The sequence below is a fragment of the Dendropsophus ebraccatus genome, chromosome 2 (genome assembly GCF_027789765.1).
Source record: "Dendropsophus ebraccatus isolate aDenEbr1 chromosome 2, aDenEbr1.pat, whole genome shotgun sequence".
Classification (NCBI taxonomy): domain Eukaryota; kingdom Metazoa; phylum Chordata; class Amphibia; order Anura; family Hylidae; genus Dendropsophus; species Dendropsophus ebraccatus.
Window position 1 is genome coordinate 58,637,630 of NC_091455.1, and position 21,723 is coordinate 58,659,352.

Below are 21,723 nucleotides of genomic sequence, written 5' to 3' on the forward strand. Positions count from 1 at the left end.
TAATCCTGCTACATCAGTCATTTTTACATACTGTAGATGCAAAATCCTTCATGCTCAACAACAGATCTGCATCCCATTAATAGAAGCTTAGACTAGTGCACCGTTCAAGACAGAGATCAATCGATGTTTTGACATTTTAACTTAGCATTGACATCCAAGACAACCTTGACAACCTTACTATGAATGACAAGTCATCCAGATAACCACCATCTAAAATTCCTACATCTCTAGTTGCAGTTGACGCATCTGTTTAGTTGTCAATAGTTTTATGAAGCTTAAATCTGAATAATGATATAACATGGAAATAAAAATGGATTGATGAGAAGATAGAACCTTTGCTAGGATGTAGATGTGTGTTAAAATGGAAGAAAAGTAATGATGAACAGAAAAGTGTTTGTTTGCTTTGTTTTTGCTTTGACATATATATAAAAAAAGCATCTATTGGCATTACCATAATAAAGCACAAAATAATTGAATACATTGTATCATAACACACATACATTGTCATATTAGGAACTTTGTAGTTGGTTTTAGAATTCCTATATGTAGTCAAGCAGTATCACGAGCGTGTAGTTTAACCCTTTCAAAGGTCATTGATACCATTGATTTTTGTGCCATGATCTACTGTTTTTGTTAGTATCATATTGGTGTAGAAGCAAATTAATGATAATTTTTTTATATTCATATATATATATATATATATATATATATATAATTTTTTTTTTAAAAAGCACTCCTGGTGTGTTTTTTTTTCTCCTCCTTCTCCTTTTGTTTACGGTGTTCAGTGCATGGGAACAATATTATAGTTTAATAGATCATGCAATCCTATCCTATGCACACTATCATACCAAATATGTTTAATTATTTTAACATATTTTATTTGTATAATGGGAAGGGGGAGATTTAAACTTTTATTGGAGGGAGTTTTTTTTTTTTTTTTTAACTCTCCCCCCCCCCTTCCCACACACACTTTATAAGTCCCCCTAGGAGACTTATATATGCAATTATTAGGTTGCAAATACTAATCAATGCTATGTCATTGCATAGCATTGATCAGTGGTATCGGTGATCTGCAGATAGAGTCTGCCTGAGGGCAGACTCTATGGTAAGATCATCTCTTTAATAGGACAGAGGTATGTATTTCTCCTCTGCACACAATAAAACTTCTTCTGTGAAGGGTTTAAAGAAAGCAGCATCTTCAAATTTAATTAATTACCATACAGACCTTTCAACTAGCTGTGAGGCAAGGGTGTCTATAAAACTCAGATGAAGATCAAAAGACCAATGAATATATCTTGGAGTGCAGATAAAGCCCCTATTACACGGGGCAATACAGAGGAGCAAACTAGCGCTATTAGCGCTCGCTTGCTCCTCACTCCCGGCTCACTGCCAGCGCTATTACATGCGCCGGCAGCGATCGGGTAAGAGCTGAGGGGGCACAGGGAGCTGCAGGGGGTGGGGCTGCAGATAGCAGTGGTCTGCTGCCACCGCTCTTATTCTGCGGAGCAACGACAGCATATTGTTACTATCTTAATCGTTTGTCTTTACACATGTTGAAAGACAACGACAGACAAAGATGAGCCAACATTGTTCAAGTCAGCTGATTGTTGTCTTCTATTAAACAAGACGATTATCGGCTGCAACGGCCTATATAGGACGAATACGGCCGATAATCGTTTCTTGTAATAGGGCCTTAAGGCTTGGTTAACACTGGGTAAAACTGTCAATTGCCACTTATAAACTACAGTGGGATTTTCTAAATGAATACATTGCCCAGATTTTAAGAATAAATTAGCTTACGGTCAAAATAACATCAAATGCACATTGGTGGAAGTTAATGTTCAAATTAAAGTTTCATATGCTTCAAATGATCCAGTTCTGGTTATAGGGCAATTTTATTTTTATCATGAGCATTAAGGGGCAGATGTATCAAGAGGCTCCTTTTTTGCGCAGCATTTATTTTACATTTTCCTCGGTTATCGCTGCTGGATTAATCAAGAGGTCAGCATATCGGAGGCTGCTGCGAAGCAGGCAAAAACATCTATGCCAGCTACACTGTTAGCACAATATTTTGGTAATCGCAGCACAAATGTTAATACATTTTGCGTACAGGGAGGACATGCCTCCCTGTGCCCAATTACGTGCCCCCTCTCTACCTACATGGTGCAAAAAAAAAAGTCGCACAATTTTTTTTATCCAAGGTGAGCCCTTGAGCAAAAATGTGCAACTTTTGTGTGTTTGATGCATTTGCCCCCAAAGCTCACTAAATATAAGCATTTTCTGACCCCCACTGCACCAGATAGTATAAGGCTAGGGTTACATATGATATCCGGTTACATAAAACATAATAAATTCTATGAGAGGGTTATACCTTTTGGCTATGTTCACTACGGCCACTGTATTCAGCAGCAACCTACGGCTGCTGTTTTACATGTTCCTGCAACTCTGCCATAGCGACCCCAGGAACATTACCTTTTTCCCATTTAATTGTGGGCACCTTTAGGTGTACAGTACGGCCAGCAGCCTTACTTTATATTGCGTGCACAACATGCTGTATTTACATTGTGTGCACAATTATTCAACAAAAAAAAAAAAAACCTGGTAGAACAAATATAGAGTAAAAATTAATAAGGAAGAAAAAAGGTTAAAGTTGACCGGTCTGCAACTTTTTTGCTGACTAAAGTAAAGGAAATGTTCAATATGTCTTTGCACCCTGAACCATGAAGTAGCCCATGGGATGTTCCTCTGGCTGTGAAAGTCCAGCAATGTTCTTCTAGAATATTTTAAATGCCCACTCTGTTTAGATTAATTGGCTGAACCTTGCTTGGCTTTAGTAGGTCAGAGAGACTCCATGTCGGCTTTATTTCCTAAAGATTATATCTCAACACTGGAAAGACAGATTGAAATAAGAGTTATATGTCCTGGTTCAGGGTAAGACTCCCTTCTATACACTACCTTTACTTTAGTAGGCAAAAAGCTGCTGACCCTCTTTAAGATTAGGAGCATTCAAAGGAAAGCTTATTCTAGCGTAACATAACTTCTCAATCTCTGAAAACACTGAATGTGCTAGCATTGGATTTACTATATACACAATTTAAAGGGAAACTATCAGCAGGTTACAATAATCTAACCTGCTGATATGGCCCTATAGCGTACAGGACACTGAGGATAAAAGTCAGTTTCTTACCTTCATCCTCAGCACCATCTCTGTGATATTAGCAGTTTAATCCAAATGGTTTTAGGTTCTTCTAACCAGCTGATAATTTCCCTTTAAGGTTGTAACAGCTATTTTTGATTTTTATTCTTGTATTAGTTTTAATTCCAAACATTAAATTTTTGGTAACATGTACCCGACCAGTCATATCTATGCTAAAACAAAGTGTCAGTTTTTAAGAAACCCATCAGTATGTATAACAAATAAATGAATAACAAATATGGTAGATGATTACATAGAAGGGGTAAGTATATGGGGCTCCACCAGGGGGTCGGCTTGCTCTGCCCCGGCAGGTGGAGTGACAGATCATCTTGAAGGTAAAAAAAAGAGTTGCATTTTCCATTAATTACAATAATTAATGCTTAGATAAGTCAGGTGCTAATTTTTGTGTTTTTCCCCAATACATTATCACCTTTCACAACATTTCACCTACTATTAAAGATGTCATGATACAAGAAGATCCGTAGGATTAGCTTCAATCACTGACCAAAAATGTTATAGAGTTGAGGTCCACTCAGACTCTACTGGACTCTATTAGACAGCATAAAGTTTGCTGTAAACAACCATTGACCTTGTTGATAGATGCCCCTTTACAAAGCTTATTACAGTAAAACCACTTCAAAAAGACCAAAGTGTTGACAAGAAGCACCCTTTCTTTAAAAAGACCGCCTCCCCCTAGAAGATTGGTTTTGTAATGCAGTTTTGGTGGTCTTTTCGGACTCGAGCCCTGTGCAGGAAGATCTGCATGAATGACTGTTCATGTGGCCCTTTGTTGTCATTATGTATGGTAAAAAAAGGGTGCTGATCATTAGCCCTGATGCACTAGCATCATAGACCATTGTCAGTTCAACTCAGTGGCCAGGACAGGATTTGCTTCTGAAATAGGAATAAAAAAATGCACCTGTATATGAACTTGGCCACAGATAAATAAGTGGATTTTTGAGAACTAACCCCTAGGTCTTACATGACCACATTATGGTCTTACCTACAGACCTCTCTATAAGAAAATAACATGGCATCCTGCATTCAATTTAAATGGAAATATTCCCCCATATTATGGCATTGTACTGAGCATAACAATATGACCCACAGGGACTTCTGCCACTGTACAGGTTTCATGCATACCATTTGTGTATGAGATCTAATTCTTGCATAATTTGAGTTACACTATAGAATAGAAATGTCAACATGTATTGTATATACTAGAGATGGGTGAATCTCGAGCACACTGAGGTGTATCCAAACCCGAACTCTCAGCATTTAATTACCAGTGGCCCTAAGTAGAGATGATCGAACATCGGTATTTTGCCGGTTAGAACGAACTCGAACGTTCTGGAACCTGCAGCATTTGATTACCGATGCCTTCCCGGTCTGTGGGGAAGGAGGAGACAGCCCGAGTACCCCCTGGAATTTCCTAGGCTAAATTCCAGAATTCCAGGTGGTACCCGGGTGTGCTCCTCCTTCCCCACGGACCGGGAAGGCATCGGGAATCAAATGCTGCAGGTTCGAGAACGTTCGAGTTTGATCGAACCTGCAAAGTACCGATGTTCGGTCATCTCTAGCCTTAAGGAGTCCTGAAAAACATGGATACAGCCTATGGATATGTTCACATGATGTTTTTTCTGTCCTCCCCCCCCCCCCTCCTCAAAATGACATCTGTCATTTTAAGTTCCAAATGCTGTTTGCCATTTCACATTTTGGGCACCCGTTATAACAATGATGGCTGTTGGTACATTATTCTAGTTTAGGCCCTTTTGAATGTGGTTCCTTATTGAAGACCCAATGAGTTTAGTAGTAAATACTGTACGTTGAATGGATGGTAAAAAACAAACAAAAAGAAAGTGTGTAAACACAAAAAAAATTACGTCCATTGTTTATAAAAAAAAAAGTCTGTGAATAATTGTCATGAACATTAATTTGATGTCTGTGAAAAAATACACTGTGAATTGGGCGACCGTCATTCTATTAACTTCAATGCATTCTATTGACAGCAATTACAATTTGGTGATAACAGACTTTCTTTTTTTTTTTTTTTTTAAAGAAGAAGTGGATGCCTTTTCTCTCTCTCTCTTTTTTTTTTTTATTTAACCTAGTGTGAACATAACCTATGGCTGTAACCATGTTTTCCAGGGAGCTCTAGGGCAGCATCAAACTTCTTCAGCCACCGGTAATTAAATGCAGAGAGTTTGGATTTGAATGAACTCAAGCATGCTCAGGATTTGCTCATCTCAAGTATATACTCATACTTGCTGGTGGATTCGGTTGACACTTTTTTTTTTTTATAGAAGAGAACTTATATAATGCTGTTTGAGGCAACTAAAGGTTGCTGGTGTTACCTTACTGATCAACATGTTGACCAAAAATTCTAGGACAGATGTCATTCTTCAAATAACAAGAAAAGTGGCATGCTTATGTTGGCAGGAGAAAATCATTTTGACAGGAGAACTACCATCAGATACTTCGTAGTTTAAGTCTTTTAATGTGTTTTAAATCACATTTCAGACCATACAAGGGATATTTCATGCACTTTTTGTCATCTGTGTAAAAGGAACACATTAGAATAGGTTCATATTTAATTAGGGACAAAAGATTTTGTGACACAGGGGAATTTAGTTCCTCAACAAGGATGGATTCTACATGATCATAGACCATTTTCCTTTCTCTGAGTATGAATCTCTCTACTTTAGGGTGTGAAGGTGGTTCATTTGTTAAATAGGTTACATGGGTGCTGTCACTTTTAAAACCTTTTCACATGAAAACATGTCAATTATTTTAATCGGTTGGGATCTGCGTGTTCAGGCCCTCACTGATTGTTGGAGCTGTAAGAAGCACTTGACTATGCTAAACGTTTCTCCTGGATTTATTTAAAGCAACTCTTCACCCACAATCTGCTCCCCACCCCCAACCTCTTGTACCGTTAGATAGCTGCTTATAAACCAAGATCTGTCCTGGTGTTCGTTCGGCAGGTGATGCAGTTATTGTCCTAAAAACAACTTTTACACTTGCAGCCCTGTGTCAAATTGGCATGGTCTAGAGTGTGTGTGCCCTAGGCTTGCACCACCTCTCCATCCCTCCTCCCCGTTCTCTTCATCACTAGGAATGCCCCCGGGCAGGATTATTTCTATTCATCGCCTGTCTGAACACTGCACATGTGCTTTAATGATCCAACACATGAGCAGTGTTCATACAGGTGATGAATAGGAGAAATTGTTCTTGGGGCATTCCTAATGGTGAAGAGGGCAGGGAGGAGGGACGGAGAGGTGGTGCTAGCCTAGGGCACACAGTCTCTAGGCCACACCAATTTGACACAGGGCTGAAGGTTTAAAAGTTGTTTTTTAGGACAATAACTGCATCACCTGCCGAACGGACCCCAGGACAGGACTTTAAAGATGCGAGGGCAACACACAGATTCTCAACAAATCAAAACATTTTACATCTCTCCAGGACATGTATTAGACTTGTTTTTTACAGTAATATTAGAAATTGTAGACTCATTGAGATGGGTAATTGTTCCAATAAGGTATTCTCATTACCATATTTAAGTTAGGAAGGTTTTCTTCTCCAAAACATAAGGCTTCTAGCAAATATAGGTGAGTTTTGTCGTCTATTTCAAAACTGTAGAATAATAAGAATTTAATAGACTTCTATATTTTTAACATTATTATGCAAATTTATTTACTATGGCAGGTGGCCTGATCATATATATATATATATATATATATATATATATATATATATATATATACACATATATATACAAAAATTAAGTACAGATTGTGATTGTCATGAGCCCTATTGTTCAGATAAATAGCCCTGCGCTAAGGAAAGTTTTATTCACACATGGAAGATTTATTGAAAACATGTTTGTTGCCTAAAAACAGTTTTATAAATCTGGGGGTAGGGTTTCCAGAAATCCAACTTTCGCTACAGAAACAACCCCATTCAGATGAAGGAAACAGATTTTTAGTCACAGAATTGTCTGCAATCAATCTGCCATCTTATAATTGAAATGAAAACATTAAAAATAAAACAAAGTTTTTTTCTGGTCAGACGTCACATTTTGTAAATTACCCTGAAAAGGCTTTGTAATTATTTCCAGTCAGTTGTAAATTACAGGTAAAAAAATAAATATCTAGACTAAATCTATATCCCAATCGTGTTCGATCGGCGGAGGAAGGGGAGTTTTAAAAAATAAAAAGTTTATGAATGAAAATATTATATTTTCCTTATTATCATCAATTCAACCTTTTTTCTACTCACATCTGATACCTTTTTTCCACAATGTGGGTATGTGTACACTGAGGAATTTAAAGTGGAATACACACTTAATTTCCTCTTGAACTACCTCCCGTAAAACATGAAGAGAACAATGTCTTGTTGTGTTGTATGGGATTTCCACATTGTGGTTTACACGGCCAAATTGTGAAGCAGAATTTTCTGCTGTGGATCCGCTTTCCACCCAAAGGGTGGGTTAACACTACAAAATAAGAATGGATAATGCACCGCAAATTCCGTCACTTGCCCCGCTCACATCTCCGCCCTTGCCATAGACTCCATTCTATGGTTGGGTGAATTCCGCCATCCTCCAAAAGAATTGACATGTCAATTCATTCTGCAAATGGTGGAATCTGCCCGACCATAGAATTTAGTCCATGGGACGGGTGTAAATGCGCGCGGGGGGAGCGACAGCATTTGCAGTGAATTATGCGTTCCTATTCCATAGTGTGAACCCACCCAAACAATTGACATGTTGATTCTTTGGGCGGATTCCGCTAGAGGAATCCTATAGAAGTCAACAGGGCTTTAATTATGCTTGAATCCTGCTTGAATTTCACTCGAATTCTGATCCTATTCTGCCAGAGCTAAATAGGCAAGGAATTTCAAGCAGAAAACTTTCCTCTTCAGTTCCTCGCCTATTCCTTGTCTATTCCTCGGTGTGCACATACCCTAACAGAGTTTATACACATAAAACTGAACCAGTGGGGAAAAAATTGCAGGTTATTGTCACATAACTGAACAGTTGTGCTGCTACAGATGTCTGTATATATTCTATTCTTAATATCTGCTAATGATAAAAAATATTATATATATATATATATATATATATATATATATATATATATATATACATATATTTTTTTTTTTTTCCCATACCAAGTGTCTCTAAAAGATTACATAGGGGATTAAGCTACATAAAGGTAAATCACTGGGCTTCAACCAGTAGACTTCAATGAACAAGTAATAAAGGCAAAACAAGAAATAAACAAAGAATTTGCTGGATGCAGGATTTCAAAAGACCACGCATGGATCAATCAGTATTACTCATCCTTTGGTTAATCCATGCAAGTTCAATTATGAAGGGTTTTGTAAGAAGCTTACCAAGTAAATAAGTACTTAATTTGAGAATCACTGAACATATGTTACATTTTTTTGTTAACCAATTGAACATTGTATACTTTATTCAATGCTTATATGGCTTTTATGTCTCAAGTACCATTGAAATAAGAAAGGAGCGAAAGGACAACAAATGCTGTAACAGAATGCATGGCATTAATGGCAATGAGGTCAGAATAAATACTCATTGAAAAAGGTTTATCCTTACCTTATATGATATAATAGATTTATATGCAAATTTCCAGTATCAGAAAAGCAAATAAAACAAAAAAGTCATTACAAGCACCACAGCCTTGTTTCTAATGGTGAAATGTTGCCAATAAGCAATAAGTCTTTTAGCCAGTTGGTTGAATATTGGTAATTCACATTTTGTTCATAGATAACACCCCCACCTAATTTTTTTTTTTTTTGTATGTTGGCACTTTTTGAAGTCCTAGAAAATAAGTGCTGATTTCGTGTTATATTTTTATTATTTATTATTTATATATATTTCTTTCTTTTTTTTCTGAACACAAATGTTAAAACACATGAAATAAAAAAGTGTCTTTGTTGCCAGATCTGTATTGTATTGAATGTCCATTCTCTTCCAGCAAATGCTTAGATGTGATATGTTGGGGACTGTACAGTAGGTAATAATATGGGCCCATTACACTTTTTCTGCTTAAAAAAATAAATCAGTAGCCATTTCATTTGTCTCTGAATCCCAGTTCCAAAATATCAGTCTTTCCTGCATTCAATAAATATTCATTCACAGTTTGAGTATCCTCAGAAGATGAGTACATTTCTTTAGGACATATCAAGTTGAATATTTCATTTTACAAACGCCTGCTGTGGTGGAAGCTGCTGATGCAGAGGCAGAAGCAGCCCCCTGGCTGTCAACAAAGAGAGGGTCCAAACAAGCCACTTTGGTGGCAAAAAAGGAATGAATGCAGTGAAGAACTGCAAATAGATTGGAGAACTCCAGTTCCTGTAAATAAAGGATAGAAAGACCATAAGATGATACTATTAACATTTTGAAAAGCAGCCTTATCTTAGAAATAAGCAGCACAATTTAAATTTGTATAAAACAGCTGTAAAATTATGGAATTTTTTTAAAATATAATGACGGGGATATTAATAATGGGGACAGCCTCTGACCTAACCATGCCTTAAAGAACTTCTAGAAACATCCAGATCCTTCTCCGTATCAGCTCCACTGACCATTGACTTTTTCCTAATCAACAGAATTTAAATATAGCTCAATAGTTTTCTTGCTATTTGGATAAAAGGGAGACTGCAGTTCATTTAAATGTTAGGCTCTTAAAAGTCAAGTCTGGGGGCTGAGTTGAGTAAATTTAGCTTTAATAGATTTCAAACATTTTAAGCTTTTCTTATTTATAACTGTCCTGTCTGGTTTAAGGCTCTGTTTATGTACAATTTCACAATATTTTGAATGTAATTCTAATGTTAGACTATGTTCAGACAATGTTTTTTGAGCTCCGTTTAAAATGATGTTCATCATTTTGAGTCTAAAATAACGGACGTCATTTAGCAGCCTGGCCTCCCCTTAGTGCAATAATCGCTGTTGGTACATTATTCTACTTTGGGGTTACTAATTGGACTTTGGGTGTGGCTTAATTGAAAAGTCCATTGAATTTAATAGTAAAAACGGAGAAAGAACAGTGGCAAAAGAAAAACTGTGTGTAAACAACTACTAAAAAACGTCCGCTGTTTGCAAAAGACGTCCATAAATAATGATCATGTTCATTATTTTGACGTCCGCGGTAAAAACATCCGTTAATTAATGCATTGTGTGCATTCGACATTCGTCTTGCCGTTGATTTCAATGCATTTCCATTGCAGTTAGTAAAAGTGACACTGTCACCCCCTTTGTGCATTCTGAGATCTCTACACAGGTGTAAAGGGTAAATTTAGCGTTTTTCATACCTTAATTCATATCATACGCCATGGTGTTTGTTCAAGTAAAACGTGTCCTTTTATCAACTGCAGATTGTTTTAAGTGGGCGTGGCCTCGCGGCATTAGCGCCACTTAGCCTCGCCCACAACTGCACCATTGGCCCCACCCGCTAGCCGGCCATTGGAACAGGCTGGACGAAAGCTCTAGACCCCATCCCCTTTACGTCGGCCAACCAATGGGCGTCAAGGGGACGTGACCAACGGTGCCGTTGTGGGCGGGGCTAAGTGCCGCTATTGCCGCGAGGTCACGCCCGCTTAATACAATCTGCAGTTGATAAAATTACACTTTTTACTTGAACAAACACCATGACGTATGATATGAAATAAGGTATGTAAAATGCTAAATTTACCCTTTACACCTGTGTAGAGATGTCAGAATGCACAAAGGGGGTGACAGTGTCACTTTAAATCGTGGCAAAAACTGACATTTTAAATATCAAAATTGTCCGCCTTTTCACTATTTTTGATGTTGTGTGAACATAGCCTTAAGCTGCATTTACACATCCATAATTGAGAACAGACAACAGACCCACACATTTGAATGGCCCCATTTATACATCTGTTCATGTTACGGGGCTGTGATAACGCACGACGTGGAGTCACCATTTACTGCACGCTGCAAACAGCCATGAAATGACATCCATAGTGCTGTCCATAGCTACAAGTCCAGCACTATAGACATACGAAAGTAGCCTTTATGATGTCCATTCAACTGAAATAAAAAAATAAGTACAATGATTTACCTTTGCTTCAATTTGTTTCGTATCTTGATTCTGGAACAAAAACTTTATTTTACTTTTTCCATCATCTGAAGAACCTTTTAGCTGTGAAAACTTATACCTCCATAGTATAGCCTTGGAAACAGAATACAAAAATGAAAGATAGCAACTCAGCTGCTAAAATTGGTACTATACTGTTATGCATCTCATCAAAGCCAAATGTTCTCACCCTTATGTGCTTATAGACACAAAAGCTCATAAAATGTATGATTAAACATTAAAATTAAATTGTCTTCTAATCTATTTAGCAGCCGGCTGTCATGGTCTATTATTGGATTGTTGATGCTAGTTAAAAGTTAGCTCTTTAGATTTTACCAGAAGTCATTGAAAAAGTAGGAAACTATCTATCGAGTTTTAGAATCTAAAAGTTATTGTGTATTTTGTGCCCTTAAAAACCCTGCCACTCTCTCTACAAAACTCTTTTTATTTATTTATTCAATATATATCTTGTTGTGTACTTAGATACTGTAGGAAAAATCTAGAGGATACTTCCTCCTTGAGAATGTGCAGGCACTGTTAAATTCATGTATGTGTATAGATTGGTTGTGAGTACAGCTGAATATAATTCTTTCAAATTTACCATGAAGGACACTTCAAAGATGCTTTATATTTTTTTCATGGTTCACCTTAAAGTGAATGTTTATTTTATGTTTACTTTCTTTTTCAAATCCAATATGTTTTTTTTTATATACTTAGGCTATATCCTTAGGTTATAAATAGAGATGAGCGAATACGATTAGATTTTTCCCACCAAAATCAGGAGTGGAACTGATAGGTCAATTTTCTAAAATGGGAAGATTTGCCCAGATTTTGGGTTTTCAACCTATTCCTGGTTTTGGTTCAAAAAATACTGACCAAAAAACTATTTCTTGAACATAGCCATAGGCTATGTATACACTACGTAATTATTCATTAAAGAACGTCCGTTCTTAAAGAGCGTCTTTTCTTTGCTGAAGGGGCGGCACCTCATTGAAGTCAATGCAATGCCGCCCACTGTGCTCACACAGTGTTATGTTAACACCTGTTCTTGTTGTCAACCTTTACTGGTTAAATAAAAAAAAGAGAGAGTTAATTAAAAAAAAGCGTGAACATACCCTTAAATAGTTTTTTTTTACAGTTAAAAAATTATTTAGTAATGTTGTTTTAACTTGTTTAATTCTCTATTCTGAAAATTTAACATCTACTTAATCATGTCGTACTGTTACGTAAAACCTTTAAATATTTGAAGCTACAAATACATTTGAACTCGAACAGTCTTAGAAACAAATACTTAATCTTAAGATTAAACAAATCCACCACAAATTAGAAATGTTCTTTGCAATTGAAGACCTACATATGTGATCTGAAATAAAGGCTCAGATGTTTAAGATTTGGAAACTATAAAATGCAGCAATTTAAAACAAATTATATTGGTGTAAGCTAGAATCAAGAAATTTTCAAACATCAGTTCATTCACATCCAATAAATTATATATATTACACATTTTTTTCAGTAAACAAAAAGTTAAAAGGGTACAACAGAAATAAAAAAAAATTATCTGGTGTCTGAAAGTTTTGGGCTATAATCACACTATGTTTAAAATACAAAAAAATCAGCCGCTTTTTCTATTTAAAAAGGCGTCTGTTTTTAGAGCAATTTAATTTAATGCACTGAATGACGGACATCCAATGCATACAGTGTATTAAATAATGGACATTGTCTGCGCGGACGTAATAATAATGATCATGACAATTATTTTCGGACGTCTTTTGCAAACACTGGATGTTATTTTTTAGTTGTTCGCATGCAGTTTTTCTTTTTTCACCATCCTTTGACAATTTTTACTATTAAATTCAATGGGCTTTTCAATTGAAGACACACCCAAAGGATAATCAGTCCTCCTAAACTAGAATAATGTACCAGCATTCGTCATTGCACTGACAGACGGCCAAACAGCAAAATGACAGACGTAAGAAGTGAGAGATGTAAGAGGGAAAAACGTAGTAAGAACATAGCCATACAGATACGTAAACTACTTTTATTTAAAAACTTCAAGCCTTCCACATGGTGCTCGCTGCTGCCACCTGTCAGTGTCAGGAACTGTCCAGTAGTTAATCCCTATAGAAAACCTCTACTACTATGGACAGTTCCTGTCACAGACATAGGTGGCAGCAGAGTGCACTGTGTCAGACTGGAAAGAAAACACCACTTCCGTCATTTTGAGTTTAAAATGACGAACGTCATTTCACTGTTTGGACACCTGTCAGTGCAATGCTGGCTGTTGTCACATTATTCCAGTTTTGGTGGACTAATTGGCCTTTGGGTGAGCCTTTAATTGAAAAGTCAACTGAATTTAATAGTTAGGGTGCGTTCACACTTACTGGATCCGCAGCAGATCCGCAGCAGATTTGATGGTGCAGATTTGATGCCATGTTTTGTTATTTAGATGAAATCTGCTGCGGATCTGCTGTCAACGTACCCTGAAAGACCTTAAAAAAAGAAAAATTGTTAACTAAAAAAAAGTCAGCTGTTTGCAAAAAACATCAGAAGATGATTGTCATGATCATTATTTTGATGTCCACGCAGATAATGTCCATCATTTTATACACTGTGTGCATTGGACTTCCGTCTTCCATTGATTTCAATGTACTGATTTGAAGTCAGTTAAATCGCAACAATTACGGACGTCTTTTTAAATAGAAAATTTTAATTCAAAACTGTTCATGTACAAGAATGGCATTGTATCTCGGAAAAAAAATTATAATAATAGCCTTTTCTAATCCTGGACATACACTTTAAAGAACACTGCAGGACTCTTTAAAGAAAACTAGTACAAATGAAACATAAATAAAGTAGAAATCAAATTCCAGATAATATTTTTTAAAGTATTTTTAAACACAGAAAAGGCTTTTTGGATTGGCCAATAAAGTATTATATGTGACATATATAACAGCATTGTTCAGTATCTATATTTAACTAATGCTAAAGGAAAAGGTCAAGACATTGAACCATCTTAGCTTTTTAATATTCAGTCTAATGGAGGTCAAGAAACAAATTCCTCAGTTGTAACTTACATCGTTCTTCTTTATATACTGTATAGCTAACTATTTGCTGCTCACCATTCAAGTTGAAGTGGAATAAGTTGAAGACGAATAATTTTTGCACTATTATTATCAGGATTGTTGCTAATATAGATATATTAATACAAATAGATTACCTTTGTTGCAGCATCGAAACAGATGAATCCCATGCCAAAGTCAATGGTGAGGCCCATTAGATGACTTTCAATTACACATGCATACGTTTTACACTGAAAGGGAATGATACACCATTAAAATTTTTTAATTTTAAAGGGGTTTCGAAGGCAAAATAAACTGAATCGCTATCCACTGGATAGCTTATCATTTACTGATCAGTCACCACATTGATCAACTATTTGGCGCCCTCCCTACATAGTAAATGGGGTCGGAAGTAGTTGGCTTCAATCATTATGTAATGGTGGCGACCTGCAGCTTAGCTTTTGTTGAATGGGGTTGGAAGTAGTTGGCTTCAATCATTATGTAATGGTGGTGACCTGTAACTTCAGCTTAGCTTCTGTTCACTTCAAAATGGAGCTGAGCTGCAGTTACAGGTCACCACTGCTACACAGTGAACAGGGATAAACTATTTCAGCTCTGTTCACACAACAGTGGATGGGTGCCAGTTGTTTTCACCCCACTGATCCTGTGGAGAGCACATCAGTCTATTTTAGCAGGACATTGTTGAAGGTGTTCGGCGTCCTTGCCGTCTGCTAAACATTGTTTTAAGAAGATTACAATGAGACTACTGCACATATTGGTGAGTGCCCTTGCATTTTCTCTTCTTCGTATACTGAATGTGGAAGTGCTATACTGCCGTTCAGCAAGTGAGCACCATCGTGCATAGCAAAAAGGAGTGACCTACTCCACCTACTGTGTTACATATCCAAGCCACATGGGGAGGATTGTAGTGCCGGTGTCTGTGACTTTGTAAACAAGATTTAATTGTAAAGAAATATGTAAATGGGCCCGTTAGGAGCTCTCAGTGCACTGTTCGGCCTGCTTGCCACCTATTTCAGTCACACTAAGCATAATTAATTATGCATAAGCAGTCTGCTCTTTCGGTAGGTGGGGCCAGCAGAGGAGGCAGGCGGGCAGAACAATGCACTGCAATGTGGAACGCATCTAGGGCTCCTAACAGGCTAATATACATATTTCTTTCTTATTGAAGTGCTTGAAAATGTAGGCAACAACAAAGAAAAAAAGACCGGCCCCGGGAACAAGGGGTACACGGCTGCAGGAAGATATCAGCAGGTTTGTTTGCATGAATCTGCTGTTTACTTCACTTTAAGGATTGTGCTCTCTAGGTTTTTTTCATAACATTCTGAGTGATCCTTCATTGTATCGTTTGTCAGATTTACTTCTTTGCCCCCTCCTCTTATTGTTGGGGTTCCGCAGGAATCGCTCTTGGGTTCCCCCCTCTTTTCCTAGTACATAGGCTCCATTGGACCAATTATTAGCATTTTTGACTTTTGAGCACAACCTTTACTTGCACTACTTTATTAATCAAAGATAGCTGGACCACTACACAAACACGGTTTCTTTCTTTTGCCTTTCATCTGAAACCAAGATAGATAACTGGATTAGCACTGTATTATTAAACTAAGAGTTTAAAGGGGGTGTCCAGCGAAAATCATATTCTTTTAAATCAACTGGTGTCAGAAAGTTATATAGATTTGTAATTTACTTCTTTTAAAAAAATCTCAAGTCTTCCCATACTTATTAGCTGCTGTATGTCCTGCAGGAAATGTTGTTTTCTTTTTAGTCTGACACAGTGCTCTCTGCTGACATCTCTGGCCGAGACAGGAACTGTCCAGAGCAGGAGAGGTTTTCTATGGGGATTCATAGAAAACCGAGACAGAGTTCCTGTCTCGGCCAGAGGTGTCAGCAGAGAGCAATGTGTCAGACTGAAAATAAAACATTTCCTGCAGGACATACAGCAGCTAATTAGTATGGGAAGACTTGAGATTTTTTAATGGAAGTAAATTACAAATCTACGTAACTTTCTGGCAGGAGTTGATTTGAAAGAAAAAGATTTTCGCTGGACAACCCCTTTAATAAACATCTAATAAAGTTTAAGGATCTTTATTTGTTATAACTTTTGGTTTATATGTGGTGACTTTATTTTTTATTTTAGTAGCACACATTATACCAGATTTATCCATCTGTGTAAATCATCTGTGTAAATAGCCCATAGCAGCCAATCACAGCTCAGGTTTAATTTTACTAGAGCTTATTAAGATATGAATGCTGAGCTGGGATTGGTTACTATAGGCAAATTACACCAAGGTTACATAGGTTGATAAATCGGGGTCATTATGTTTAAGAAAAAAGCTATAAAAATAAAATCTAAGCAATAATGTGCTATATATCATTTTATTGATGTCCTTAGGATCTCAAGAATCAGGCCATGTACAGGACCTGTCACACATACAATGGTATGTCATGCTGATAGGTAGAATTTAGTAATGACTGAAGCGACACAGGATGCTCACCACTGAACTAATGCACAAGGCTAAGTGGCAAATTGCTGTTTTGTGCACAAAAATTGCCCTATTTTTTTCTTTTTTGTGAAATAACAGGCCATAATAATACAAAGATATGATTGAAGTGGCTCCTTTTTCCCTGCATTTTCTTTTTTTCTTAGAGTCAGCGGAATCTCAGCTTGAAAATGTAATTTTGGCATGTTTATTTTTAGTTGAATGGACACGGTTATATTTATTGTATTTGTACTCTTGAACTCTCTTCAAGTGTCGTTCTCCATAGAAAAAGCAGCATGTGATATAATTATCTAGACTAAAATTTTAATTTTTAGTATCTTGACATACTGTGAGACTATTTTTCCATATGCATACCAGCTGTTCCTTTCATTAAAACATATCCTATAACAGGAAGGCTGACAGTGATAAATACTTATTATTTTTTATGCTACCACCAGTATTAAGCAGGAGCCCTTACAATCTAATTAAGCTGCTTGTGGGAGTCCTCCAAAGATGCTAAAAATAAAAACACTAAGAATTATTTCCGCACATATTACCGGACTTAACCTGACAAAAACATTTTACAAGATTGATTTAGTTTCTGTAACCATCGTTCTTTAGTAGGACTAAAGCTTGCACCCTGTCAACCATTAGGGTCACTATCAGAATTATCTAGGTCTTATAAAGACAAATAGTAAAGGTGCCAGAACTCCCTACTATATCTAATAACCTACATAACATACCCCATTGCAAATGTCTAGTAGATGGCTGAATCTAAGACTATTTTATTGTATATGTAATATATGGTCTTTATGCAGTCTCTTGGCCCATAGCATACATTTACTAAGTCCACGCGGAGGGGAAATAGAGCATTAATAGCTAAACACTTAATAAATTTGCGGCACCATATTGGGAACCATCATTGTCCATCATTAAATAGAGCCCTTCCGTGTAATAAGTGAAACTTTAAATATAGGATATGTGTTTCCTCTGGGTTCCACACCTATCCCAAGAATAAGTCTGTGTCTTTGACCCCCCCCCCCCCCCCAGATGTGATTATGGCTACCAAAGATGTAACTTAATTTAATGGGCATTGCTCAAACAGAAAGGCATTGCAAGCTACTTATAAGTTATGGAAATGGTAGCTCAATAGCAGTTACCTAAAATGCCTAAAACAGCCAACTCAGCCTTTTTGACTTCCTGATCACCTCCAGAAGCAGGAGGTTAAATGGTCCTCGATTTTATAATAGTTGCGGGTTCCAGAAGTGTGCTACACCTTTAATCACTACTGACTATTGGCAGCCCTGTTAAATGCAACTTTGAAAGGATTTTCTAGGAATATATAAAAAATGATCTCACACACACACACACACACACACACATATTATGGGCTCATACAACCTCTAAGTTGTACGAAACCATAAAAACAACATGCATACCTACATAAGCCTTAGACTTTGTACAGAAGCATAAAAAATATATTTCTCATAGAATATGGATAATGATATAAAATTTTACAGGTCTCTCCTAGAAAGACTTGCACTAAAAGTATACACTCACTTTTACCGATAAAATTACCGATAACATTTTCTACATACAGTATATATTACAAAATTTGTTTTCCACATATAAAATTATGTTTATAACACCAGTAAAAATTACATAAAAATAAAACAGCTTGCCTGGATCCTTTCAACCTCTAGGAAAGTTGCCGTCTGGAAGGCCTTTTCCCAAAGTATAAGTTCATTCTCCAACTCCACAGAAAAGTACAGATCCTCCCCAGATTCGGACTGAACACCAAAGCAGTGTTTTCGTCGGTCCAGAAGATCACTGTCCTGATGAAAACCTGAAGTTATACAATCTGGCATACATCACGTAATATTTCTCACATTCCATTGTTTTTCTAGATTTACAAGCCATGAAAAATAAAATGCAATCCTAATTTAAATGCTCTAAGGCGATAAATTATAGTTATTACAGCTTATACTGTGTTTCTCAAAAAATAAGACCTACTCCCCACAAAAGATCTAGCTTTATTTTGCAGGATCCCTAACCAGTGCCAAACTTGTTGTGTTCTGCCCCCACCTGCTCAACACAAGCATTAGGGGAGGCAGGAGTGATAAGAAGATGCATAATCTATGTGCATTGGAGGTCTGTCATTCCATTGAGTTTAATGACTTCCATTGAAGTTAATCAAAATCATGCCAATAACTGACGTATTTTTTTTTTTTACGTGTGAACATAGCCTACAGTATGGCTGTATCCATGTTTTTTGCCTGCATCCACCTTTTGTAGGCAGCAGGATTCAAATGGCGAGAAGAGCTTTATAATAAATGTCTAAGAAGGTACCTTAAGCACCTAAATACAATAACAGTGTATGCCTATCTATGTCAATGTTGGCAAATTTGTGTACCATTCTACAGTACTATGTAAGCAACAGATAATTAATAGTGTTGAGCAAGCATGTTCTATTAAGCATAAAGCTCGATCAAACGTGGCACCTCTGTTAAAGAGGATGTACCACCCGGTACATCCTCTTTAACCTGAACCCACGGATCGATCGGCGCCGGCACGGGGAAGCCGGTGCCGCAGTCCGTTTTTTGGACCGCCGCCCGGTTGGTACATCCTCTACACCCGCCGCCCGGGTGGTACATCCTCTTTAAGGTACTTAGGCACCAAATTCAAAATAGAAAAATGAATAGAAAATGAAAAGTGAGCACAGTCCTGCCAGATAATCAGTTTTCTTAAAACTTGACAGGTACATGGTAAACATGACATTATCTATCCAGTACTATGAACACCACGCTAGTGCTGCCATAGTAGTTACAGTGGGGTGGGTGGGGGACCAGGCTTGGTGAACAGCCCCGGTCCTATGATAAAGTTAACCTGCCCCTTACAAATCACAGTAAAACAAAGCTTAAACATTGTTGCTTATAGAAATTTTCCTTACCTTAAAAATTTTAAACATTATTTCATATACAGTAAATTTTTTTTCTGCTCGCATCCAGTCCCATGTTGTTACCTTACAGAAAGAAACATATAAGTAACTGATGCAGCCATGTTTATAATATTATTAGAGGTAGTTTTATGAAACAACCATGCATACGGTTTGTAAAAGTTTTCACATCTATGGTACTTACTGGAGGTGAATTGAATTTAAACAGTGATGGTCCTCTAAGGGACAGAAACTTTGGTGTGTACATATGTTCTTGAAGATTATCCTGCTCCCGTTCCTCAACCCAGCCCATGTGTATTATCTGTCAGTAAAAAAAAAAAAACTATAACAATAGATTTGGCTAGTAATCTAAAGCTAAAAATAAATTTTATAGCAATGCTTTATTCACATTGGGTTGTTCAGTAGATATTTTTTACTAAATATATAAATGTAGTAATTATGCCCAAATGTTGGTGATCAGATGACACAACCATCAACACAATCAATGTGTATTCTATTTTCTCTCAATATAGTTAGAGATGAGTGAGATTCGCCAGATTCACTGTGCATTGTGCTGTAAATTCACGTTGTTTAGCGAAGAGAATTCACATCGTTTCGTTTCAAATTTCCTAAAACATGGGGGCCGCACATGTTAGCTTACAGAACTGTCATTGGGTGGGAGCAAAGGATTTGTCATAATTCACTGTACCCGTCAGCTGCAAGCCCCTCTGTGATGCCAGCACCTTACCCTCACCCACTATATAGGCTGAGCTACTTCCTGGAGGCGGCCAGTTGGCTGTGTATAGTAGAGAGTAGGTTGCAGCAGGAATTTAGAGCAGAGAGAGAATAAAAGAGACATAGGGACAAAGAGAAGAGGATAGGATGGTGTATTGTCAGTGGTTTTCGCTTATATAAGTCAGAACATGATGTATATACCCATGCTACGTTTAAGATCTGTATAGATCGAAACGCATCAGCTACTGTCAATCTATCTTCAGGTTTTATTGTTTTATTCGGATTTTACAATAAAGAATTCATTATAGACTTTCCGGGTGCTGGAATCTTCCTTTTTGGTTTTCAGTGAGAGTTATGCAGCCAGTGTCCAGTATACAAAGTAACTTGGTGCTGTTTTTGCATTATAGCAAGTCGCTGTGTGAACATTACACCAAAACACTGGGTGTGCATAACAAGTGATTGGCTGCTAATTCTGCATTATAGCAAGTCGCTGTGTGTACAGTATACCAAGTCACTGGGTGCTGTGAAAACAAGGTCCATTATATCAAGCTACTGGGTATTGTAAAAAAATGTATTGTAAATAAATGCTGATAAAACAGTGGGTGCCGTGAAAACATATCCAATCAGCAGTCATTGGGTCTTGTAAAGCTAGTGAATGGCTTCAGAGGGTACAGTGCTTGAAGTTAACCCAGTGTTCCTGCTCAATGGAGTTTTTGCTTAGTCAGATTCATGTATAGTCGGTTTATGTAAATCTTTACTGTGCTGTCTTGAAGACACCCATGTGACAAAAATACAATACATTATTAAACCCCTTCCATTCCCATTAACTCCCCCCCCCCGCCAATTAGGTTACATCCGTGGCCTGTCGTATCTATTGAGGCACCAGCAGTAGCACTATGGCCCATATAAATAACCTATTTGGCTCCCTCTGAATTTATTTAGCTCCCAATTTGTTCCTGCCTTTCAGGAACAAATTGCTGCTGGTAGTAGCTTTAGAAGGTTTTTCTAGTTAGAGTACATCCTCCTCCGTGATATATACCCCACGATGAAACAATTCTAAAACCTTATGCCATTCAAGACACCACGAGAGCTAGCCTAGTGATATTGTAAAAACTCCAAAAACATTTATCAGCCAGTCACCATGTGTGTCCGTATAAAATGGAACCTGAATACT

The 21,723-nt window shown here is 37.2% G+C and overlaps 1 protein-coding gene across 1 annotated transcript in view; it reads right to left on the bottom strand.

Annotated features, from left to right (window-relative positions):
* Positions 1 to 9,404: 9,404 nt before the first annotated feature.
* SNTG1 (syntrophin gamma 1) overlaps positions 9,405 to 21,723 on the bottom strand; it is a 397,146-nt gene continuing 384,827 nt past the window's right edge. Inside the window, exons 15-20 of the mRNA XM_069960047.1 lie at positions 20,020 to 20,136; positions 19,830 to 19,901; positions 18,562 to 18,714; positions 14,540 to 14,632; positions 11,308 to 11,418; positions 9,405 to 9,575 (exon numbers count right to left, since the gene is read on the bottom strand). Coding sequence (XP_069816148.1) covers positions 9,405 to 9,575; positions 11,308 to 11,418; positions 14,540 to 14,632; positions 18,562 to 18,714; positions 19,830 to 19,901; positions 20,020 to 20,136 — 717 coding nt within the window. The remainder of the gene's footprint in view (positions 9,576 to 11,307; positions 11,419 to 14,539; positions 14,633 to 18,561; positions 18,715 to 19,829; positions 19,902 to 20,019; positions 20,137 to 21,723) is intronic.